The sequence below is a fragment of the Moschus berezovskii genome, chromosome 7 (assembly GCF_049115385.1).
Source record: "Moschus berezovskii isolate FMDL1 chromosome 7, NW_MosBer_1.0, whole genome shotgun sequence".
NCBI classification, from domain to species: Eukaryota; Metazoa; Chordata; class Mammalia; order Artiodactyla; family Moschidae; genus Moschus; species Moschus berezovskii.
Window position 1 is genome coordinate 83487504 of NC_142466.1, and position 23851 is coordinate 83511354.

Here is a 23851-nt window from a genome sequence, read left to right on the forward strand (position 1 = left end):
GCTCAACCTCAGAGCAAGGCAGGAAGGTGAGTCAAGTGCAGGGCCCGTGGGAATGTGCACTTCAGGCACCTCTCTGATCTCATCCTAGTCCCAGCCCTCACTACCTCAGACATCACCAGATAGTGTGCCTGCTGCCCACTCCTGGGAGCCTCCACCAAAGCAAGGGGTCCTGGAAAAAGCAGACTGGAGAGGAGGAACATGCTACCCTGGAAACCTAGTACAGAGCAGATGGAGAATGACGCTGCCTTTCAGCTCAGAAGTGGCTGCACACTGCCGCCCAGTGATCACTCAGGGTAGGAATCCCAGGGCTGGTCCCACAACAGCACTAGCAGAGGTAAGACCAAGACAAGAAGACGACACACACCTCAATTAGCACTGAATTTCCTAAACTGTGGCTTTCAAACTTGGTGGAGAGAAACTTATTAAACATGCTGATCTCAAGGCCGCAACCCAGAACTGATCTCTGGGGATTGGGCACAATAATCTATAGTCAATGAGCCTGTGGGTGATTCCTGGGAACACTGAAGTATCGAGTGAAAAGCCGCTGTCATAAACTGAATCACACAGTGAGGGAGAGACCTTCTGGAGGCCCCCAGGAGTTAGAGGTTTTCCTGCTGCTCAGACACGAAAAGAAATGAAACTGTTCAACAGGTCTTTATTAACAGAGACAGACAGATGGACAGAGAATGCAGCAAGGGCAGTGTCCAGAAGCTGTGATGGGTGTGTGTGCAGAAAAGGCTTTCTCTAGGCCAGCGACGGCCTCTTGGACCTGGGCCCACCTGTCCAGGTACTCGTCTTAGCAGTGGGCCCTGGGCTGAGGCCAGCTTCCCCATCATACCCTGGAGAGAGGTGTGACCTCAGCATTTTCCATTCTCCTGGTTCTCTAGAGGGTAGGGGACAGACCATGAGGGTACTTGCATAGCAGGGGAACAAAAAAGGGTAAGGCATATGGTGAGGATGGGAGATGAAGGGGAAGGGAATCATAGCTGCAGGTGAAGGGAGCCTCCAAAGGCAGCCCCTCGTCTCCCCCATCCCCCCAAATCAATGGCTGCTGGGCTGAAGGGTCAGACCCAGGCAGTTTGAAATAGCCACCCCCATCCCTAACTCCAGAGCTCTGACTAGGGGCAGAGAGGCTCTGGAGAGGCCTGAGTTAGTGAGTCGAGCTTGTGGGATGTGTGTTGGAACATGACTGGCTCCCTCGGTATAAGTGGGGCTCCCTCTCTGGATGGGTGTGAATGCTGCCACACACACAGGATTCAGTATCTGAATGTGTGTCTCATGTGTTCCCATGATTCTCTATGTTTGGTTGTATAAGCATGTATGTCCCTGCTCATACATCAGGAACTCAGTATCTGCGTGTGGTATGTTCCTGTCTGTTCACGTGGGCTCCAGCAAGTGGATGTGTGCGGGCCTGCCCGCTCCTGTCCATCCACAGGTCCTCCTTCAGGCCTGGCTGGTCAGGCGTCCTGGCCGAAGAGGTAGGTGGTGAGTTCCAGCCGGAGGCCCCGGGCATAGGCTCGAAGAGTGTAGAAGAGGGTGAGGAAGTCCTGGGTGCTGAAGACAGTGTCAGCCAGTGCGAAGCCCAGGGTAGAGGGGATGACACCCCGGCCATACTCCACCATCCATGTGTTTGGCCCCCACTCCACAGCCGTTGCCTCACCAGGCCCGTGCACCACTGTCTCCCCTGGGGGGACAGGGAGCAACCACCTGAGGAGCCAGGCCCTGCCCTTCCCTTCCCTTCCACGGCCACCCCCACCCCTGGCCTATAGGCTCTCTAGGGGTAGGGAATGGACAGGCAGCTTCAGGAAAGGAAAAAGCTTTACCTCACTGGTCTGGTTGGGTAAGGGGCTAAGGTGGCCACTCCTGAACTTTCTTCCGTGGCATCACCTGGCTCATGTCCTCTCATGGGGGAAGCCTCACTTGGCCCCACACCACTATCTGGGAGCCATGGAAATCTGCATTCCCAAGCCTCACTCATGTCAAGCAGAAGTTTAGCTAAACTTGGGCTGGGCCTATTAGATAGGGTGAGATGAATATGAAACTTGCTAGGCTTTCTGAGAAATGTAGCTGTTCAATTACAATGCCTGCCACCCTTTTTTTTGTTGTTGTTGTTGCTGTGCTGTGCAGTATGCAGGATCTGAGTTCCCTGACTAGGGATCTGATCCATGCCCCCCTGCACTGGGAGTGCAGTCGTAACCACTGGACTGCCAGGGAAATCCCATGCCTGCCACGCTTGTAACATTCAACCCCAAACTCACTTAGCAGTCCAAATGCTTCATTATACAAAAAAGGGGAGACAACTGTCTGCCTCGTCTTTGGGGCATGACAGCATTTCTGATTACCCAACTGACTCCAGTAACTGCTGTGAATACTGGATGATTAAAAATCAGACATGGTTAACAGGAAGTTATGTTTCCACTTGGAGAGGGGAAAAGTCACAGAAACCCTCGACACTGCCTCACCAACCACCTGTGGCTTACCTGGAGGGTAAAGGAACTAGGTGGAGGGCCCCTCAGCGTACCCCTTTTTCCATGGCATGGCTCCTTCTCCAACTACAGGCACCCAAGAATTAAGAGACCCACCTCTCTGACAAAGTCACCCAACCCACCTGGGTAGAAGACCTCACTTTTAGTAGTACCCTCTCTCCACTGGTGGAAGGTGCCAGAGATGATGGTATCCGAGATCTCAGCCCAGTAGCGCCCTGAGAAACAATCAAATGGACACTGAATACCAGGGTATCCGTAGCATCCTAAGGCTTGGCCAAACGGCAGAAAGGAGGGCATGGGCCTTTGAACAGCCCCAGCCTCCCAGTCCGGCCCGCCGCCAGCACTGACCCGAGTGGCCGCTAGAGCCCAGAGCGGTGCCGAAGAGCAGCACGTACTCGGACAGGGAGGCGTGCAGAAGGCACATGGCGCCCATCCAGCCTCCCGCGTTCACGAACACCCACTGCAGGTCCTCGTCGGGCAGCACGTGGCCCGGGTGCAGCCGCCGCAGCTCCACGATCAGCCGAGAGAAGGCCAGCTCGTGGTCCAGCCCTGGCGGGGGTAGAGGAACAACAGAGTCAGGGCCAGCACTGGTCCGGAACTGGGAAACGGTGCCCCCGGAACCTCCAGCTCGGCCCGGCCCGCCCCAACCCGTGGTCCTCCACCCGTTCACCCGCCGGCTCACCCGCGTACTGCCGAGCCAGCTGCGCGATCTCTTCGTGCTGGAAGACGAAGCTCTGAGTGCCCAGCCAGAGCCAGACTACCTGGGCCAGCACAGCCGCGACCGCCAGGAGCAGCGCGGCCCACGCCCACCTCCGGCCCACGGCCCAACACATCCCAGTGGGTGGCCTGGCACAGTGCAGCGCTGGGGGTGCCGCGGCGGGAGGTTGTGACTCTCACTGCCTCCCAGTCTGCGGCGCGCGGTCCACTACCCGTTCCCCCGCCACCGCTGTGGTACGGCTCGCCCTGGCCAATTGGAACTGCCAGGGCGCCGGGGCACCGCCTCTCGGGTTGAACCATTATCTCTCCGGGAGCGGGGAGGCGGGAGCTCCGAGGGGGCGGGGCGCCGCCGCGCGCGTCAGGAGAGGGGGCGGGGCCAAACCCTCCGGGCTGCCGGCTTTCGAGCCTCTAGGCCGGGTCTCTCCTACTGCCGTCCTACTTGCGGTAGGAGGGGATGGCGGTGAAACGAAGAATGGGCTGGCCCTCCTGGGCTCACTGACTGGTGAAGAAGGTGAACCTGGAAGCAGAGCCTTCCGGGACTTGTGATGGTGAATGCCCGCCTTTGTTAGCACGGAAGGTGGGAAGGAGACTCTTCAACTTGGGAACGTATGGAGGCGGTGACACTTGAGCAGTGTCTTTAAGAGCGATGGGGAAGAAAAAAAAAAAAAAGAGCGATGGGAAGGGCATTGCAGTGAGCCAGTGAGACCTTCTCCAAGAGCAAAAGCATGGAGAGACACAGCGTGGGGTCTTACGGGGGCCAACAATTCTTTCTTTATTCAGAAGCACAAAATGTGAGAGGAGGGCCTTGTAAACCAACTGAAGGTTATCAGCCGCGGGGGAGTGATAAAGGAAGAGAAGCAGAAGCAGCAGTAAAAAGGCAGCATAGTGCCATAAGAAAGACTGACTGGATTAAAAACCTGGTCCCTGCCACCTACTAGTTGTGTGATCTTGGACAAGTTATTTAAACTCTTGTAACTCAATTTTCTCATCTGTAAAATGGGATGAATAAAAGCACATAGTTTATTGTGATGAAGACTAAACCAGTTAATATTTACAAAGCAGTTAGAGTCTGGCATGTGGTGTCATGCGCTCAGTTCAGTTCAGTCGCTCAGTCGTGTCCGACTCTTTGTGACCCCATGAATCACAGCACGCCAGGCCTCCCTGACCATCACCAACTCCCAGAGTTCACTCAAACTCATGTCCATCGAGTCGGTGATGCCATCCAGCCATCTCATTCTCTGTCGTCCCTTTCTCCTTCCGCCCCCAATCCTTCCCAGCATCAGAGTCTTTTCGAGTGAGTCAACTCGTCGCATGAGGTGGCCAAAGTATTGCAGTTTCAGCTTTAGCATCAGTCCTTCCAATGAACACCCAGGATTGATCTCCTTTAGAATGGACTGGTTGGATCTCCTTGCAGTCCAAGGGACTCTCAAGAGTCTTCCCCAACACCACAGTTCAAAAGCATCAATTCTTCGGCACTCAGCTTTCTTCACAGTCCAACTCTCACATCCATACATGATCACGGGAAAAACCATAGCCTTGAGTAGACGGACCTTTGTTGGCAAAGTAATGTCTCTGCTTTTTAATATGCTATCTAGGTTGGTCATAACTTTCCTTCCAAGGAGTAAGCGTCTTTTAATTTCATGGCTGCAATCAGCATCCACAGTGATTTTGGAGCCCAAAAAAATAAAGTCTGACACTGTTTCCACTGTTTCCCCATCTATTTCCCATGAAGTGATGGGACCAGATGCCATGATCTTTGTTTTCTGAATGTTGAGCTTCAAGCCAGCCTTTTCACTCTCCTCTTTCACTTTCATCAAGAGGCTTTTTAGTTCATGCGCATATATAAATAAAACATAAAGGAGAAGAGAATTGGAAGACTGTAGCCTCACACATGAGAATGATGGAATGAGAGGTCAACACAGTCGAATATAATTGAGTGGTCCTATTAAATGATGGGAAATGGTCATTGAGTTTCTCAGGAGGGACATGTAGCAGAGATGTTGCTATGCATTCACAAATCCATTCCTTTTGCTCTTGGGCAGCCAGATTATATTCTAGTCTACTCAGTAGTTAGGTGAGGCCATGTGACTGTGTTCTGGCTAATGAAGTATAGACAGAAATGATGTATGCCACTTCAAGGTTTGACTCCTAAAATCTTCTGTGAAATTATTGACACACTCTCTCTTGCCTTATCTATTATCATAGTTATGTACAGTTAAGTAGTTAGTAGAGAATTCTGAATGTTGCATGGGACAGAGCGCTTCCTTTCTCCCACAGTGGACTACGGTGCTAAGCCATTGAGTTTTCCGGTTGTTTGTTATAGCAACTAAGATTACTTATCCTGATTACTAAAGGGCAAAAGACTTGTTACAGTGTACTGTGCAGATAAGAGTAGAGGCTGGGAAGATGGACTATTTTTTTTTTTTTTTTTGAGATAATTTTAACTAAGAAGGGAAAGATTTGAAAAGGGATTATTGCAAGACTGAGGGAACGTGTTTTTGTATTTGCTCTGGCTTCTGTGACACTCCTGAATTGACCATTTTTTAGTATCCCGAGTAGCAGGGACTAGCCCAAAACTCTGGTCTCTGCCCTGCTGTTTTAGGAAGAATCCTCTGGGACTGTCTAGGTCTGCAGCTCCCCTACCTGGTCTTTTAGAAATCTTCTCCAGCACACACTATTTTAAAAAAAGAGAAAGGCTAATTATTCAGTTCAGTTCAGTTCAGTCGTTCAGTCGTGTCCGACTCTTTGCAACCCCATGAATCACAGCATGCCAGGCCTCCCTGTCCATCACCAACTCCCGGAGTTCACTCAAACTCATGTCCATCGAGTCGGTGATGCCATCCAGCCATCTCATTCTCTGTCGTCCCCGTCTTCTCCTACCCCCAACCCCTCCTAGCATCAGACTCTTTTCCAGTGAGTCAACTCAATGCATGAGGTGGCCAAAGTATTGCAGTTTCAGCTTTAGCATCAGTCCTTCCAATGAACACCCAGGATTGATCTCCTTTAGAATGGACTGGTTGGATTTCCTTGCAGTCCAAGGGACTCTCAAGAGTCTTCTCCAGCACCACAGTTCAAAAGCATCAATTCTTCGGTGATCAGCTTTCTTCATAGTCCAACTCTCACATCCATGCATGACCACGGGAAAAACCTTAGCCTTGACTAGACAGACCTTGGTTGGCAAAGTAATGTCTCTGATTTTTAATATGCTATCTAGGCTGGTCATAACTTTCCTTCCAAGGAGTAAGCGTCTTTTAATTTCATGGCTGCAATCAGCATCCGCAGTGATTTTGGAGCCCAAGAAAATAAAGTCTGACACTGTTTCCACTGTTTCCCCATCTATTTCCCATGAAGTGATGGGACCGGATGCCATGATCTTTGTTTTCTGAATGTTGAGCTTCAAGCCAACCTTTTCACTCTCCTCTTTCACTTTCATCAAGAGGCCTTTGAGTTCCTCTTCACTTTCTGCCATAAGGGTGGTATCATCTGCATATCTGAAGTTACTGATATTTCTCCTGGCAATCTTGATTCCAGCTTGTGCTTCTTCCAGCCCAGTGTTCCTCATGATGTACTCTGCATGTAAGTTAAATAAGCAGGGTGACAATATACAACCTTGACGTACTCCTTTTCCTATTTGGAACCAGTCTGTTGTTCCATGTCCAATTCTAACTGTTGCTTCCTGACGAGAGATGCAAATCAAAACCACACTGAAATATGACCTCACACGGGTCAGAATGGCCATGATCAAATTGTCTATAAACAATAAATGCAAGACAGGATGTGGAGAAAAGGGAACCTTCCTATCCTATTGGGAATGTAAACTGGTACAGCCACTATGGAGAACATTATGGAGGTTCCCTAAAAAATAAAAATAGAGCTACCATATGATCCAGCAATCCCACTCCTTGGCATATATCCAGAGAAAATCATAATTCGAAAAGATGCTTGCTGACTTCTCTGGTGGTGTAGTGGATAAGAATCTGCCTGCTAATGCAGGGGACACGGGTTTGATCTCTGGTGCAGGAAGATTCTATATGTGGCAGAGCAAGTAAGCCTGTGTGCCATAACTATTGAGCCCACCTGCTGCAACTACCGAAGCCTCAGAGCCTAGAGCCTATGCCCTGCAACAAGAGAAGCCACCACAATGAGAAGCCCATGCACCACAATAATGAGTATCCCCTGCTAGCTTTAACTAGAGAAAGCCCACACAAAAAGCAGTGAAGACCCAACACAGCCAAAAATAAATAAATAAAATTATATTGAAAAGAGAAAAGATGCAACTACCCTAATGTTCATTGCAACACTCTTTACAATAGCCAATACATGGAATCAACCTAAATGTCCATTGACATGGATAAAGGAGATGTGGTATGTATACACAATGTAATATTACTCAGCCATAAAAAAGGATGAAATAATGGCAACACAGATGGACCTAGAGATTATCATACTAAGTGAAGTAAGTCAGACAGAAACCAGTAACCAAAGCACATATTGCTGGGACTTCTCTGGCAGTCCATTGGTTAAGACTTCATGCTTCCAATGCAGGGAATGCAGGTTGGATCTGTGGCCCTGGAACTATGATCCCACATGCTTTGGCAAAAAAAAAAAGGCTGAATATTTGGAAATTGGCTGGTAGTTCAGTGGTCTGTGCTTCCACTGCAAGGGGAATGGGTTTGATCCCTGGTCAGAGGATTAAGATTCTGTATGCCATGCAGTATGACTAAAAATAAATAAACAGTTTTTTTAAAAAGCACATAATCCTTCCTGCTTTTCTTTATCCTGAACTCCCCTCTGGGCACACCGTTGTAGGGTCAGCTACAGTGGCTGCTGCAGTGGAAATATTTATTGTTAACAGACAACATGCCCTTTCCACAAAAAGCAGATTTCCCTTTCCCTCCCTATTTTATGGGCAGCCAATGGGATATATAAAGCTCTGGTTTCTCAGCTTTCTGCCCTCTAGTGGTTGGCTTTAGATTTCAGTCTGAGGCCCCTGGAGCAGATAAGGTAAATGACCTAAGACCCAGTTTCTACATCTGAGCTCAGCAAAACACCTGGCTTGACCTGGTGTGGCTTGGGGGAAGGGGCCTTCCTGCTACTGCCCAGGTCCTAGCTCACTAGGTTTCTATCTTAAGGTTCACTGAGGGAATTGCCTGGTGGCCCACTGTTCAGGATTCAGGGCTCTCACTGCCTTGACTCAGGTTCAATCCCTGGTTAGGGAACTGACCATCCTGTGCACAGTGTGCCAAAAAAAAAAAAAAAAAGGAAGAAAGGCAAGCTCACTGAAGTCTCAGAGACATTTCAAAGCATCAAGAAGAGCCTGTAAACTTGTGTCCACATCTCAGTTTGGCCGCTTATCCTCTGGATGACCTTGAGGTCTCTGTTCTCCACTGCGAAATGGGGAGGAGGTTCAGGCAATATGTAGATGACTCTGTAAAGTGTCAGGGGAGGAATTAATTTGAAGTTTATCCTAGTTTTAGCCAACTGGTTTGATCCAAGAAAAAGTTGGAGAAGGGACAGGATTGTGCAAAGGAAACACCCCTGACCTCACCCAGATGGTTGTTGGAGCTACTGATAGTCCTATCCTCCCCACAGTTTCAGATTTCTTATAGCCTTCTTACCCTGACCACTTCCTATGCTTTATGTGTGTGTGTGTGTGTATATGACAGGGAGAGAGAATATGGTTAGTTAGCCCCCTTCCCCCAAATCTGTTTCTGCTGCCTGGTGGGGCTAGCATATGGTTACAGTGAGGTACCCACTCCTCCAAGTAGTTCCTGAAGCCAGGGTGTAGGTGAAGCAGATCAAACCTCACAGCCCTGTACCCCATCCCCTTGCTTTTCCTCCACCAGAGTCACTGAACAGGTAAGTGAGGTGATTGTGGATCCAGGGTTATATACCCTTACCTATCCTAGAATGTAAGCTCTGGGAGGGCTGAGACTATGACTTGTGCACACAGGGACATCCTTTTGCGCCACATGGAGTCTAGGTTTCTGGCACGTGGTAGATGCTCAGTAGGTAAATATTTGCTGAATGAATGACCAAATGAATGACTTAACGCAGCAAAGAAGTCTTTTAAGCATCCTGGAGCTAAGGGATCTGTAGTAAGCAGTTTCACAGAGGCTGTTTCAGGGTAACTGAAGTGGCTTTGGCCCTATACTGGGGTCATCAAAGTCACCCCCTGTAGGGGTAGTCAGTCCCGAGCCCCGCCCCCAGGTGGTAGGGCGGACCCTCGGGCTGTCACGTGCTGGCGCCTGTCCAATCATCGAGGCCGGGGCGGGGCCAGACAGACGAGGCGATGGGGGCGAAGTGAGCAGGCTCAAAGTTCCAGAAGATACCTCCCCCGGTGGCCTTCAGTAGTGCCGCGGAGCGTGTCCTGAGCAGCGCTAGCAGGCGTTAGAGGCGGACGCCATGGCCACAACCTTCCGGGCAAGCGGTAACCGCAGGGCGGCCGGGACTCGCTGGGACGCGAAGCTGAACCCTCCCCTTCCTTAGGAAGTTGTCGTCCCTGCCCGCAGGTCGGCGCGCCCATCGGTCCAGGCACGCGCGGCGAAGGGACACCCTGGTGTTGGGGCTGCAGGCTAATTGGCGCTGGGAACGCCCAAGCTCCGGCCTTTAGCTCTTGAGCAGGGTGGGGCCAACAGGGTGCATCTGAGCTTGGGCCTTCTGCAGGGGAGAAGGGGGCGGAGAGCTTTGTGACTGATCTAGACTCTCTGCCGCCAGAGCATCAGCATATCCGCTACAACCCGCTACAAGATGAGTGGGTGCTGGTGTCAGCGCACCGCATGAAGCGTCCCTGGCAGGGGCAGGTAGAGCCCCCGCTTCTGACGACAGTACCCCGCCATGACCCCCACAACCCTCTCTGTCCGGGGGCCACACGGGCCAATGGAGAGGTCAGTCTTTAGATCCTACATCTGCAGGCTTGGCGGGGCTGGGGGTAGGGATGGGGAGGTGGGAGTAGGGGGAGTAGCTCCATCTCCTTTCCCTTACAGCTTCCCTTCACGCCACAGAGGAATGGACCCTAACCCTTAACCTCACAGGGGGAGTGGACCTCCTTCTGGGTCATATCCCACCAAGTCTTTCTGACCTCAGAGTGGCCTTCCCCACCTACTTATAACCTTGAGACCCACCAGATGACTGGTGGTATAGGCCAGCAAAGGCTTCTAGCCCATCCTTGTCTGTAGGTGAATCCTGACTATGAAGGCACCTTCCTGTTTGACAACGACTTCCCAGCTCTGCAGCCTGATGCCCCTAGTCCAGGTAACCTGGCTCTGGGTGCTGTTGGGGAGCAAAGAGGTTGTACCTTGTTGGGGGACTTCTGCTGCAGAGAGTGATACCCCTTTATCTTAGGACCCAGTGATCACCCCCTTTTCCAAGCAGAGGCTGCTCGAGGAGTTTGGTAACATGAATTTCTACTCTTATACCCTTCAACCTGGGGTCTGGACTGAATACTAGGATTGGGCCCTACCCCCCAACACAGCAAGCCCTGTACCTACGTCATCTCTCCTTCCTTTACCACCTAGTAAGGTCATGTGCTTCCACCCCTGGTCGGATGTAACACTGCCACTCATGTCAGTCTCCGAAATCCGAGCTGTCGTTGATGCGTGGGCCTCAGTCACAGAGGAACTGGGTGCCCAGTACCCTTGGGTGCAGGTCTGTGAGGTTGCCCCCTCTACTAGATGGTCAGGGAAGGGGTGGTACAATTTGGTTTTGGGAATTGGCACTTTTATTTCCATGGGCTGTGGTCGGGAGGGGTTGACTTGGTGTCTTTTTGGCTATAAAGCTCCCTACTCCTACCTCGTAGATCTTTGAAAACAAAGGAGCCATGATGGGCTGTTCTAACCCCCATCCCCACTGCCAGGTAAGAGTGTGAGGGGCTTCCATAGATACCTGGGCTGAGTCCAACTCAGCACTGTGGGGTGGGGAACTGGAGTAAGGGAAGGGCCAAAGGAAGTATGCTACTCATGTGGAGGCTCAGGGGGTGAAGGATCTGCCTGCTCTTCTTCTGCCCCTTGACAGGTGTGGGCCAGCAGCTTCCTGCCAGATGTTGCCCAGCGTGAGGAGCGATGTCAGCGGGCCTATCAGAGTCAGCACGGAGAGCCCCTGCTCATGGAGTACGGCCGCCAGGAGCTGCTCAGGAAGGTAGGAGAAAGCCAAATCTGTGTCCCTAAGAAGTCCCTAGCCTCACCCCAAAAGGAGAGGTGTGTGAAGGAGAAGGGTAGAAGGGAAGTAGCAGAGAGACTTGCTAGGAGGACACAGCAATAAGCTAAAGGAAAGATAATGAAGGCTTAGACTAGGGTGGTAGTGATAGAGGTGGTGAGAAGCCATCAGTTTTTGCATAGGTATTTTTGTCTTCCCTTACCTATTTGCTGGCCTCCTCACACCCAAATGACATCATTTCTGCTGGGTTGGCCTAGGAACGTCTGGTCCTAACTAGTGAGCACTGGTTAGTGCTGGTCCCCTTCTGGGCAGTGTGGCCCTTCCAAACACTACTGCTGCCCCGTCGGCATGTGCGGCGGCTGCCTGAGCTGACCCCCGCTGAGCGTGACGGTGAGTCTCCCAGCTGGGCCCCTGGGGCCAGGCTTTGACTGGGGGTGGCTCTGGTGGGGACAGCATCTGCGCCCCAGACTGAGAGTCAGGCTCTGATTCCAGATCTATCATCCATCATGAAGAAGCTCTTGACCAAGTATGACAACCTGTTTGAGACATCCTTCCCCTACTCTATGGGCTGGCATGGTGAGGCTTCCAGAGCACCCATATCTATCCCCAATGCCATTTCTGGGCTCCTGGGTCCCAGCTTAGTGGACTGCAACTCCCAGCAGGCCTTGGAACATTTGCTGGGGAAGCATTCAGAGCAGATATGCCGGAACTGAGGGTGGAGACGAACTTAGTGAAACTATGTCTCCCAGTGCACTTTCTGGTGCCTTGTCTCTCTGGCAGGGAATGCTGGAAGATGTAATTTTCAGGTACCTGCTATGGTTTGGGGAGCTAGGCTGAAGAACTAAGAAAGGACCCTTCCCAACCATCTCTGCCTTCTTTCTGTCAGGGGCTCCCATAGGATCAGAGGCTGGAGCCAACTGGGACCACTGGCAGCTACATGCTCATTATTACCCTCCACTTCTGCGCTCTGCTACAGTCCGGAAGTTCATGGTTGGCTACGAAATGCTTGCCCAGGCCCAGAGGGACCTCACCCCGGAGCAGGTCAGGACTTGGAGCACCCTGGATCCTTGGGTCCCCTTTTCTCTCCTGTTTCCTCAGGGATCCCAACATTCATGACCCTAAAAACCCTCATAACTTGGGTATTCCTGGGGACTCCAGAGCTGCTCAACTCCTTCATCTCTGGCTATTCCAGCAGTCCTCGCCAACCTCCCTGCCCCACACACCCTCCCCAATGTCTAGTGTCTTCTCGCACTCAGAACTCCATACCCCATTCTGGGCAAACATTACTCTCCCTAATTATCCCCTTTCCCCCTTCCAGGCTGCAGAGAGACTAAGGGCACTTCCTGAGGTTCATTACCGCCTGGGGCAGAAGGACAGGGAGACAGCAGCCATCGCCTGACCACGCTGACCACAGGGCCTTCTGCCTGAGGAATCAGGGCTTAGAGTTTGGGCAGATGTGGGATCAATAAAACTATGCTTCTCAAACTTTAATCACATATTCTAATGCCAGAGGAGTGTGAACTCTGATCCCTGGGGGTCTGGGGTTAAAGGCTGAAGGCATAGCTCCAACCACAACTTTCTTTGTCAACTTTTTTGCTTACTCAGTTGCTCAGTTGTGTCCGACTCTTTGCGACCCTTTGGACTGTACCCCACCAGGTTCCTCTGTCCATGGAATTTTCCAGGCAGGAATACTGGAGTGAGTTGCCATTTCCTCCTCCAAGGGGATCTTCCTGACCCAGGGATTGAACCTGCGACTCCAAGAGATGTGCAGAAATTTAAGAGTGTGACCTCCCCACCTCTCCTTTGCCCCAAATTTCTGAACAAAATTAATACTCAGTGTTGTGTGTGGCTTATAGAGTCTTTTACTCCTAGGGTAACAAAGGCAGCCCAGTTTAAAATTGTTTTAGAATCCTTTGTTTTTATCTTTGGCTGAGGCTTTGGGAAAACCAGAGCCTCCCTTGCACCTTCCCTAGGGTGTCAACTCACCAAGCCTGGGACTGAGGGTTTGGTGGGCATCAGGCGAGGAGAATCCTAGTCCCAGTGGTCAGTGGCCAGGTCCTGGGCCGCTGGCCAGAACCCTGGCTTTGTGAGTGGCTGCATCTTGGCTCTGCTCCAGCCCACAGGGGCTGAATGGGCGGGCAGGGAACGTGTACGTGGCTTTTTGTCCTTGGCCTTTCCAGACTCCCACATGCGGCATGTATGCATAGTGTTTGCACACCTCTGTTGCCCCTGTGCCCCAGTCATTGCAGAGGACAGAAGACAGCCCTGGTAGGGAGGGGCTGCCAGAGTTAGGAGCCCTGAGGCCTGGAAGGAGGGCACGGTTTGCACAGTGACCCTGGGTCCAGCCACGCTTCTCTGGACCTGTTTCCCTGGCAAGATTGTAACTGCGGAATAACAAGTCATACAACCCAGGAGAAGTGATGCACCTAGGGTCCTCTAAACATTTAGGTGAAGTCAGGAGCTTGTGAGTCATGTGGGAATGGCCAGAACACTTTTTGTCTCCTTTCTTTCCAAGGGAATTGAGACTCTGGGAGGGGGAATCACATCAGGCAGGACCGTAATACCTTGACCCAGGAGAACCTTCGCTGCCTTCCAGCCCCCAGTCCTGTCTTCCTAGAAAGCCTGGAGGGGGAAGGGTCAACTTGAAGTGTTGCCCTGTTTTGAAGAAGCTCAGACAAACGTGGCACACATTTTCCTTGAGCCCCCATTAACTGGGGAATGGAACCCTAGATGGGCGGCTAGTTTCTTAAGACATACATTGGTACTACACACACCCACACACCCACACCCACATGCATGCACATTTGATCCTACACCTTTGAATGGCCTGCATTTTGGAGTCATCCGGGGAGTTTTAAACAGTACTGATTTAATTGGAGTGTGGCTTGGCGGTTATAAAACCACAATGTCCAGCGACGTTTGAGACCCACCGCCTTAACGATAGTCCACCTCCTTGTCTTATCTGAAGTCAGGGGCACCTTCAGCTTCCCCGGTCACCTGCCCAGTAGCTCCTAAGCCACAAAACCTGAGGCTTTGTTTGCGGACAGGGGGATGGGGAGGGGCCTGGGAGCTTCGGGTCCCGCCGTCCCAGGAGGAGGGGCTTTCGGGGCCTGGACCCAGGAACCCAGCTCCATGCTCTGTCCCCCGCCGGCAGCCTCCTCAGTCCCGGACGGGACAGGAAGTGTCCGGCCGAGGTGGGGGTGGAGGTGATTGGCAGTTGGAGGCTCCAATGGGCCGAGACCCCCCCTATTTCACCCTGCTCCTTCCATTGGCGCCTGGGCGGAGCCGCCCCCACGGCGGGGCCCCAGGGCGGGAGGGAGTCGAGGCCGGGGCAGAGGGCGAGGGCGAGGGCGAGGGCGGAGGGCGCTGGCGGCGGCGGCCGCGGAAGGTGAGGCCTGATGGGGCCGCGGGTGAACTGGCGGGAGCCTCGCCAGGAGAGGGCGGGGCAGGGGGGTGTGGGATTGAGCGACTGACGGACTGTCAGTGTGTGTGCCTGTGTGTGTGTGTGCGCGCGCGCGCACGCCTGTGAGACTGCCAAGGCTGTGTGTGACGACGTCAGTGTGCGAGACTTCACAACAGTGTCGCTTGGTGCAGCTGTCAGCTAGTATGCCTGCGGGTGTCGCTGTGCTTGTGGCTGAGTCTGCATGTGGCTGTGCGTGTGTGCGATTCCGTGTGCGTGTGTCTGTCAGTGTGCAGTGTGGGGGCAGAGACTGGGTCAAGCGTCTGTGCGGGTGAGACGGCCCGTGAGCACACCGGGGCAGCTGTGTTTTGGGAAGGTCTCTGCGGGATCTGAGATGGTGTCTGCCAGCGTGAGAGTGCGTGGCTGGGTTTGTGTGTGCTCAGGTGTGACTTCAGCCATGGCAGAGTAAGAATGGGACTTGCACTCCACGTGTGTCCTGTGTCCTGACTGTTAGACTGGGGAGGGGTGGAGCTGGGTTTGCATCTTGGGGACCCACTTCGGTAGGTAGCTGATGACACTGACCTTTCTACTCAGTGGCCTGCGTGGACAGACCCATCCCAACACACTGGCTTCCCCTTCTTTTAGTGCTCCTTTGTCACTGGCCCCTTGATCCTTATTTTCTGTTTCCCTGTCTGGCTCAGTTTTCTATGTCTTTTTCTCTCCCTATTACTTTCTTCCTAGAGCTCACACTCTGTGTCTCTTCACAGTTTCGTCTCCCCAGGGATCTCTGCTAAGAGCCCCTTGGAAGAAGAGGCTTAAACCATGATGAGGAGTTGCTCACAGGGAGTGCTGTGACCCCCATCCCAGGGGCGGAGTGCTAAGTGTGTGTGTGACTGTGCAAGGAAGACTTCGATGTCTGTGTCTTTGTGCTTGTCTGGGTATGTGTAAATGTACGTGTCTCAGTGTATCGGTGTAACTATGAATGGCTGTATCTGAGAGTGTGTGTCTGAGGGTAAGTGTGGGTCTTGTGAGTCTGGCACCAGGGACCAAAGGCATTTCCTGGTGCTGGGGCCTGAAGAGAAGAGGGGGGAGGTGGGGGGAGGTGAGAAATGGCTGGAACGTCCAGGGGAGGAGGAAGCTGGACTCCTTGGCTTTTCTTTATATCCCTGAACATGGGGCCTCTCTTCCCCTTAAAACACAGCCAGCTGTACCCTAAGGAAATATTTGCTGGGAAGTTATTATGAAAAGAGTGGGAGCACAAGTGTGTGTCTGCTTTTTCATTTGACTGTGTCCACGTGTGTTCAGGGGAGTGTCTTTGTTGATGGTGCCTAGGGAATCCCCCCGTGAGTGTGACTGTGTTCGGCTGTGTGAGAACGCAGGGAACCTCTCACTGACAGGGACAGAGCAGCCCTCCTTTCTCTCTGGCTGTGCCTGGCTGTGCCTGTGGCTTCCTTTCCAGACTTGGGGGAGGCCCTTCCCTTCCCAGGGCCTTGGGTGAGAGGGGGTGGGCGGGGAGGCGGGAGGAGGGGGAGGGGGCCTGGCTGGGGGCTGGCGGAGCTGCGGGGGCGCAGGGGGCGGGGGCAGGGAAGGGGAAGGAGGGGACGATTCTGGGGTCGCAGAACTGAGTGGAGCTGAGACGGTACTGTAGCTGGTGGGAGGAAGTCCTGGAGGCCATGGACAGTCAGCCACTGGGATCACCGAGGTAGGGCAGGGCTGAGCAGGGTAAATGTGACTGGGGGGCTGGGGTGAGCCACTGGACACATTCGGACAGACACACAGACACATAGAGGTCCCTGCTCAGTTCTGTGGGTTGGGGGGATTTGGGCTCTCCCTCTTCTAGAGCCCTTGCCTGGGGCCCTTTCCCCATCTGTCCCTTCTCCTGCCCCAGTTCCTACCTCCCCACTGCCTTCCTCCTCCTGTTTTCTCCCAGCCTGAATCCCTGTCTTGTAGCACCCAAATCCCCCACACATACACAGTTGGTTATGTTTTCAGCCTTTGTGAGATCCTGCTGCTCTAGCCCAGTCCCCACCACCTCCCAGTCCTGATCTCTGGGCATCTCTGGTCCCGTGGCCCCCACCCCAGCCTCCTGTTCCCCCAGGCTCCTAGCTCCTCTCAGCCTCCTCTTCCCTCCCGCCACACTGTCTCCATCTGCTGGCTCCTCGCCCACCTCAGCCTCTGGCAGCAGCCCGGGCATCTGGATCTGCTTAACTCTGCAGCCTCAGCCTGCACCCTAGCCCTGTCCAGCCTCCCAGGCTTGAGACCAACAAGATTCCAGAGTCAGCTCAGAGGAGCGGCCCAAATAGCCAGAGCAAGGGGCCAGGCTTGGCAGCCAGCGCAGGGCTAGGCCTCATGGCAGGGGAGCAGGGTGGGCTCAGACCCACCTTTGACAGTCCCCGCCCCAGGGTGATGAGGGCGGCCACAGGTCAGTCAGAGGCAGCGGCTGTCCCTGGGCCAGGTGGGGATGGACACGAAATTCCTAACAGCGCGATTGGAGGAGTTAATGGGAGTGATGGAGCCTGAGCCAGCACTTGGTGCCAGGGGTGGGCGCCAAGGGTGATGTGGGGGTGGCGGGGGGCGGCGGTGCTGGCAGAGGCTGTTGCCTCCGGCTTTTGTTCTGGGCCCTAAGCCCATGACTGAGAAGGAGGGTGTGATGGTGTGTGATGGGGTGTGTGTGTGTGTGTGTGTACTCATAGCACTAGGTGTATGGTGGAAAGGGGACCTTACATCAGATCCTGCAATGATGTCTGATAGCCTTACCCCACATGGAATCTCTTTTCCTCCTGGAAAGCCCCAGTTTGGAAGAGGAGGAGGCAGTCTTTAGCCTTCCGTCTTAGGCATGGGGTATTGCTGACCTTGCCTTTCTCCCCGCAGATGAGCAGCAGCTGCTCAGGGCTGAGCAGGGTCCTGGTGGCCGTGGCTGCAGCCCTGGTGTCTGCCTCCTCTCCCTGCCCCCAGGCCTGGGGCCCCCCAGGTGAGAAGAACCCTGCTCTATGACCCCCAACTCTGATTTGTGATGCCACCAGCACTGTGGCCCCTTCTCAGGCCTGCCCTGTGACCCTCCCAACTGCTGACATCCAGCCTGGAACATTCCCTCTCCACCCTGCCCTATGAGCTCTGTCTCCAGATTATAACATGGTGCTTTGACCCTATGACCCCACTTGGGTCTTAAAAGTCCACCCCTTATCCTGTCACTCTCACAAAGTGTGGGGTAGGATGGGAGAGAGGGAAAAGAAGAGCCTCTGCTCAGAAGTGCCTTCCACAGGGGTCCAGTATGGGCAGCCTGGCAGGGCCCTGATGCTGTGTTGCCCTGGAGTGACTGCTGGGTAAGTGCTCCACCGGCCTGTAGGGTTGCTGGAACCCTCTCACGATGTTTTCTTGACCTTGCCCAGTCCTCAGACCCCTTCCATCCTTGCCCCTTCTATCTGTAACCTTCACCTCTCTGTCCTAACCCTCAAACCATCCTTATTCAACTGAACCTTCAACCTAGATGTACCGAGTGCCTGCTAATTGCCTGGTCTCTTCTAGCTAGACCTGGGATACAGCAGTGCACAAGCCAGGCAAGATGCCAGGTAGTAATACCTGCAGGGCAGAAAATCAAAAGGGAGCGATGTGGAAGAGGAGAACTGAGTGATCACTTTTTATTGGTCATCAGGGAAGGCCTCTCTGAGGAGGTGATATATATATTTTTTATTTGGTTGCACTGGGTCTTAGTTGTGGCATGTGGGGTCTATCCCTGATGAGGGATCAAACCTGGGGCCCCCTAGGCCCCCTGCATTGGGAATGTGGAGTCTTAGACACTGGACCATTAGGAGAATCCATGAGGAGGTGATATTAAAGCTGATTTCTGAAGGTTATGGTATAAGTAAACATTCCTGACAGAACAGCTAGTGCAAAGCCCTGAAATGGGAGTGAGTTCCATACTTTTTTTAAAAATCAGATTTTTAAACCTTTAAAATTTATTTATTTTTGGCCATGCCCTGGTTTGCAGAATGCTAGTTTCCCAACCAGGGATCAAACCTGGGCCCTCAGCAGTGGAAGCACAGAGTCCTAACCAGTGGACCACTAGGGAATTCCTGAGCTCGTACAGTCTTGAATTGAAAGAAGCATAACCTCACTGAAGTGCAGTGGTGGAAGGGGAGAGAGGGAGGTGATGAAGAGGAAGAGTAAGGTGAGGGCTAGATCACCAGGGGCTTTGTAAGCCAGCAAACGGAGTTTAAATTTTACGACAAGCACACCAAGAAGCCAGGGGAGAACTATGGCATGGTCTGACTCATACTTTGACTCTTCCTTCCATCTATCATCATCTCATCTCACCTTCAGGGCCCCGGTGTCCTGGTTTCGGGACGGGGAGACAAGGCTGCTCCAGGGACCTGACTCTGGGCTAGGGCCTGAACTAGTCCTGGCCCGGGCAGAAAGCACTGACGAGGGCACCTATATCTGCCGGACCCTGGATGGTGCACTTGGGGGCATGGTGACCCTGCGGCTAGGCTGTGAGTTGGGGAGGAGTGTTGTGGGGGAGTGATGAGAAGTGGGGCTCCTGAGGGACTTCAGGCCCAGATGAAGCCCTCTGGGATGGGGAGGGCCTGGGGACTTCTCATTCTCCAGCTGCACCCTCTGCCTCTAGACCCCCCGGCCCGCCCTGTTGTTTCCTGCCGAGCTGCTGACTATGAGAACTTCTCCTGCACTTGGAGTCCCAGCCAGGTTAGCGGTTTACCCACCCGCTACCTCACCTCCTACAGGTGTGTTCAGCATCGGGTGTGTATGCCTATATGTTTGGGTGTATAGCAAAATGTGGGTGTGGGAGTCGGTAGGGAGGTACTGAAGGAGGCCTGAGAGAGGGAGGACCCTTCTTTCCTTCCTGACCTCAGATGACCTCTTCCCTGCCAGGAAGAAGACTGTGCCGGGAGCTGATGGCCAAAGGTAGGATGTGAGGGGGAAGCTTGGGGGCTCCAGGTGGATCCCACAGCGAGCATTTCCAGAGTTCAAGACCACATCCTTCCTCCTAGGATGAGTCCATCCACAGGGCCCTGGCCATGCTCACAGGAGCCCCCTGGGGCGGCCCGCTGTGTAGTCCATGGGGCAGAGTTCTGGAGCCAGTATCGGATCAATGTGACTGAAGTGAACCCCCTGGGGGCCAGCACCCGCCTGCTGGATGTGAGCTTGCAGAGCATCTGTGAGTACCCAGTCCTAGAGGCCTCCCCAGATCCCTACCACAGAGACCCCAGATTGGACCCCAGAGTATAGATACCCCCATAATTCATAACCCTCCTCCTGCTGAGCTCCCACACAGTTCCCTCCCAACACAGGTCCATTTCAGTACACAGATGGCCCCCTGGGAGACTTCAGAAGAATCCAAAGAGATCAGAGCCCTAGGAGGCAGGGTTACATCAGCTTCTAGAGGTTACTGCCACCACCCTTTTCCCTTACAAGTCCTTCCTGGATGCCCAACCCCAGTGCTGCCTCTCTGCTTCCAGGCCTGTTGCTGAAGGCAGCTCCATCTCACATCCTCCCTGCCCAGTGGAAAGCCCTTGCTGGCTTCCTCTTGATCTGTGTGTGGGAGGGGATCATGAAGGCTCTGGCTGGAATTCGGGCCAACTCATCTTCCTTGGAGGGAAAACAGATCACTCTTTAACTCACTCAACAAACATTTCAAAAATCCATCCTCAGATAACAGGGATGACAGATCCTGAGCCTAAGGGATGATCAAGCCTAAGATTTCCCCAAGTTCCTTGGCAGTGCCTCCCCTCTGGGACTTTTAGGCACACACCCGCCTTCCCTTGGGAGGTGATGGGGGAAGGATGAATATCTCTCTTGTGCTGTGACTTTGTGTCCTCCCCTCCCCCTTCACCTGCCCTCAGTGCGCCCTGACCCGCCCCAGGGGCTGCGGGTAGAGTCAGTGCCTGGCTATCCTCGCCGCCTGCGTGCTAGCTGGATGTACCCTGCCTCCTGGCCCCGCCAGCCCCACTTCCTGCTCAAGTTCCGGCTGCAGTACCGTCCAGCACAGCATCCAGCCTGGTCTACGGTGAGGCCTTGGAGTGCGCCTTGGTCTGGGGCTGTGGGTCCTGTCTCTAGTTTCCTGTTGCTGATGTTCTTCATGGCCAGATCTGGCAGGTCACTGATGCCTCGAGGGCTCCCCGTCTACAGAGCACTCTCCCTAGGCCAGGCTTTGTCACAGGGACTGCGCCTCCGCCCTCCAGGGCTAAAACTGATGTCAGCCCATCTGTGGGTAGATAGCAGTGACTTTTTAAAAATAACTTTTCTAGGAAAGGGAGGGCCTTTTGCCCAGAGGCACAGACACTGATATACTCATGTGTGAATAAAGGTGAATTCCCACCTCTGGAGGTGGCAGAGATTGGCTAGCATCAGGCCCGGGTAGCTGCTGCCTCAGATAATAACCAATATTTACTGAACACTGTCTGCCCAGCACCGTGCTTCACATTTACTATCTCCTTTAGGTGTACTTTGGGCTTCCCTTGTGGCTCAGCTGGTAAAAAAGCTGCCCACAATGCAGGAGACCTGGGTTTGTTCCCTGGGTGGGGAAGATCCCCTGGAGAAGGGAAAGGCTACCCACTCCAGTATCCTAGCCTGGAGAATTCCACGGACTGTATAGTCCCTGGGGTCACAAAGAGTCGGACACGACTGAGTGACTTTCACTTAGGTGTACTTTAGGTGTACACATGTACTGTCCCCTTTAGGTGTATTCACCTCTATTTTACAAATGGAGAAACTGAGGCACAGAGAGAGGCCTAAGTTCACTCAGTAGCAAAGATCTGAACCCAGGCAGTCAGTCTGAAGTCACAGCCTATCTACAGAACCACTATGCACTTCTGTCTTGTGAACGCTAGGTGTCAACCTAACACCACCAGCCACCCTGTTTGAGGCTCAGAAGGCTGCATCAGACTGACAAGGACTGGACTGGGAGGAAAGGGTGCTTTTTGCAGACTGGGGCTGGAGGGGGTGGGAAGGCAGGAAGGCTGAATGCTTATAACTGGATAACCTGCCAGGGAATTATCTGCATTCCCAGGTGGAGCCAGCTGGATTGGAGGAGGTGATCACTGATGCCGTGGCTGGGCTGCCCCATGTCGTGCGGGTCAGTGCCCGGGACTTTCTGGACGCTGGCACCTGGAGCTCTTGGAGCCCCGAGGCCTGGGGGACTCCAAGCACTGGTGAGAGACAGAGCCTAAGGAAAGTGCAGAGGCCAAGCCAATTAGTATCTATCTGCAGGGACTAGCTGGCCACATGGCAATTGCGGCCCCAGGCTTCAGCTGTACTGCCTGCAGCCCTGCCCTAGTTTAAGCCCCACCCTAGCTTTAACCCTGTCTCTCAGCCTTTATCCCTGCTTACTTACTTGAAAGCTGGCTTTGCCCCTTCAAGCTCTGCCTGCTAAGCGCCGCAGGGTCCAACCCCAGCCCTGGCCTCTGTCCCCACCCCTTGTGGACAGTTCTCAGGTCTCATCTCCCTCCAGAGCCCCTACCAAAGGAGATACCAGTTGGGGACCAGCCACACATACAGACAGAGGAAGAACCTCAGGCTGACAGCCCCGCTCCCCCAAGGCCGTCCCTTCTACCCAACCCACGGCCACTTGGTGAGCTTGAGCAGATGGGCATAGGTGGGAGAGAATGACAAAGCCCCAGGGAAAAGGGGACACCGAGTCTGGTGAGGAAGGCTTGCTCTTGCAGCTGACATCTGACCCTCCGCCTCAGACCACAGAGACCCCCTGGAGCAGGTGGCCGTGCTGGCATCTTTGGGAATCTTCTCTTTCCTGGGACTGGTGGCTGGGGCCCTGGCATTGGGACTCTGGTAAGTGACTGGCCTCTTAGACTCTGATCCCACATAAATGCTCTTATACCCACAGACCACACCCATTCCTACCCCTCATGACCCCAATCCCAGCATATCTGATTCTGGAACCATTCCTCCTCCCTCTTCCACTCCCAACTTCATGATTCTACTCTTTCCTCTCTTGACCTTTTACTAATAAAACCTTTTTGGAAGAGTCTGAGATGCCCCACACTGTTAGGGAGACAACTTCTTTTTTGTGCTGTAGGCTAAGGTTGAGACCAGATGAGAAGGATGGACCCCAAAAATCTGGGCTCTTGGCCCCAATGATTTCAGTGGACAAGCTTCCAGGTGAGTGTGACATCTGGGAGGTTTGGACTTGGGAGATGTGTGACCTCATTTTGACTGTATGGATTAAGGGCCACATGCCTTAATCCTCATAAGGGTTTTGGGAATCAAAGGTGGGTCTCCTCATTCTTATGACTTCTGGACTCAGAGATGGGCCTTTCATTCTTGAGTCCCTGGGCTTAGAGTTGGGTCTCTTCTGTCTCTTGCAGGATGCTGGGGCTCCTAGATGGGACTCCTTCATTTTCAGGGTATTATGCTCAGAGCTGGATGTCCATGTTTATTCTTGGGGTATCTGGATCCCCTCCCCTATTCTTGATGTCCCTGGGCCCAGAGCTAGATCCACTCCCTCATCCCCAGGATGTTGGGGCTTACACAAAAGTGGCTGCCCCATTCACTCTTGGAGTGCTGGGCTCATAACCGGGTCCTCTCCCTCATTCTCAGGGAATCTGGGACAAGATCTAGTCCTACCATCTCCCTTGATTTTCCTTTCTTGTAGGAGTCCCAAACCTGTAGAGAACCTCGGAGGCCTTCAGCTGATTCCACCTATAATGCTGGTGTGGATGGATGGACAGATGGAACCCAGGCAGGACAGCAGATCCCCATGGAGGCGGGTTCTCAGCTGGAAGTTCTGTTTGGAGCCCATTTCTATGAGACTCTGTGTTCCCAACTTGCCAGCTGAAAGGTTCCTGGACCTCTGACTTCATCCCAGAGCTGGAGGTCTACCTGAAGAATGTGTGTAGATGTGTATGTCTGTCTGTGTCCAAGTGTATGTGAGGCAGGGGACATGTGTTCTCTGCATGTATGTATATAGGTACCTGGGGAGTGTATGTGGGTCTTATGCTCTTGGCTTTGCCCCTGGAGAGAGTTGTGAGGGTGTGAATAAAGAGAATGAGAAGGTTCTGTCTATTGACATGTCTCACAGCTCCAGATTCAGGACTCACAGGAGAGTACATCGAACTTGGAGACC

At 53.3% G+C, this 23851-nt stretch overlaps 3 protein-coding genes across 6 annotated transcripts; 2 read left to right on the forward strand and 1 right to left on the reverse strand.

Annotated features, from left to right (window-relative positions):
* Positions 1-635: 635 nt before the first annotated feature.
* On the reverse strand, positions 636-3443 carry SIGMAR1 (sigma receptor chaperone 1). The gene is made up of 4 exons (XM_055427338.2): positions 3169-3443; positions 2835-3035; positions 2609-2701; positions 636-1684 (listed from the first exon to the last, which is right to left on the reverse strand). The coding sequence occupies exons 1-4, from the start codon at positions 3317-3319 to the stop codon at positions 1458-1460; spliced, it is 672 nt and encodes a 223-aa protein (XP_055283313.1). The 5' UTR covers positions 3320-3443; the 3' UTR covers positions 636-1457.
* Positions 3444-9473: 6030 nt separating this feature from the next.
* GALT (galactose-1-phosphate uridylyltransferase) lies at positions 9474-12848 on the forward strand. Of its 4 annotated transcripts, none has more exons than XM_055427922.2 (11): positions 9474-9633; positions 9921-10090; positions 10382-10457; positions 10548-10596; positions 10721-10850; positions 11002-11058; positions 11217-11339; positions 11615-11747; positions 11850-11933; positions 12244-12398; positions 12676-12848. In XM_055427922.2, the coding sequence occupies exons 1-11, from the start codon at positions 9609-9611 to the stop codon at positions 12754-12756; spliced, it is 1083 nt and encodes a 360-aa protein (XP_055283897.1). In that variant the 5' UTR covers positions 9474-9608; the 3' UTR covers positions 12757-12848. The 4 variants fall into 4 exon arrangements, with proteins under 4 accessions (XP_055283897.1, XP_055283894.1, XP_055283895.1 ...); XM_055427920.2 differs by having other exon boundaries at positions 9480-9737; XM_055427921.2 differs by having other exon boundaries at positions 9480-9715.
* Positions 12849-14582: 1734 nt separating this feature from the next.
* On the forward strand, positions 14583-23784 carry IL11RA (interleukin 11 receptor subunit alpha). The gene is made up of 13 exons (XM_055427339.2): positions 14583-14745; positions 17629-17728; positions 18020-18080; positions 19078-19247; positions 19382-19496; positions 19645-19677; positions 19764-19930; positions 20616-20779; positions 21782-21923; positions 22223-22342; positions 22461-22557; positions 22805-22887; positions 23381-23784. Exons 1-13 carry the CDS (start codon positions 14587-14589, stop codon positions 23395-23397), a joined length of 1428 nt encoding a protein of 475 aa, XP_055283314.2. The 5' UTR covers positions 14583-14586; the 3' UTR covers positions 23398-23784.
* The last annotated feature ends 67 nt before the right edge of the window (positions 23785-23851 follow it).

Coding starts and splice junctions, on each gene's coding strand:
- IL11RA (XM_055427339.2), top strand. CDS start 14,587: ATGGGCCGAGACCCCCCCTATTTCACCCTGCTCCTTCCATTGGCGCCT. Junction 19,248..19,381: donor GGTGACCCTGCGGCTAGGCT/GTGAGTTGGGGA, acceptor CTCTGCCTCTAG/ACCCCCCGGCCCGCCCTGTT. Junction 21,924..22,222: donor CTGGGGGACTCCAAGCACTG/GTGAGAGACAGA, acceptor ATCTCCCTCCAG/AGCCCCTACCAAAGGAGATA.
- SIGMAR1 (XM_055427338.2), bottom strand. CDS start 3,319: ATGTGTTGGGCCGTGGGCCGGAGGTGGGCGTGGGCCGCGCTGCTCCTG. Junction 2,702..2,834: donor GGGCTCTAGCGGCCACTCGG/GTCAGTGCTGGC, acceptor ATTGTTTCTCAG/GGCGCTACTGGGCTGAGATC. Junction 1,685..2,608: donor AAGTGAGGTCTTCTACCCAG/GTGGGTTGGGTG, acceptor CTGTCCCCCCAG/GGGAGACAGTGGTGCACGGG.
- GALT (XM_055427922.2), top strand. CDS start 9,609: ATGGCCACAACCTTCCGGGCAAGCG. Junction 11,934..12,243: donor CTACTCTATGGGCTGGCATG/GTGAGGCTTCCA, acceptor TCTTTCTGTCAG/GGGCTCCCATAGGATCAGAG. Junction 12,399..12,675: donor GGGACCTCACCCCGGAGCAG/GTCAGGACTTGG, acceptor TCCCCCTTCCAG/GCTGCAGAGAGACTAAGGGC.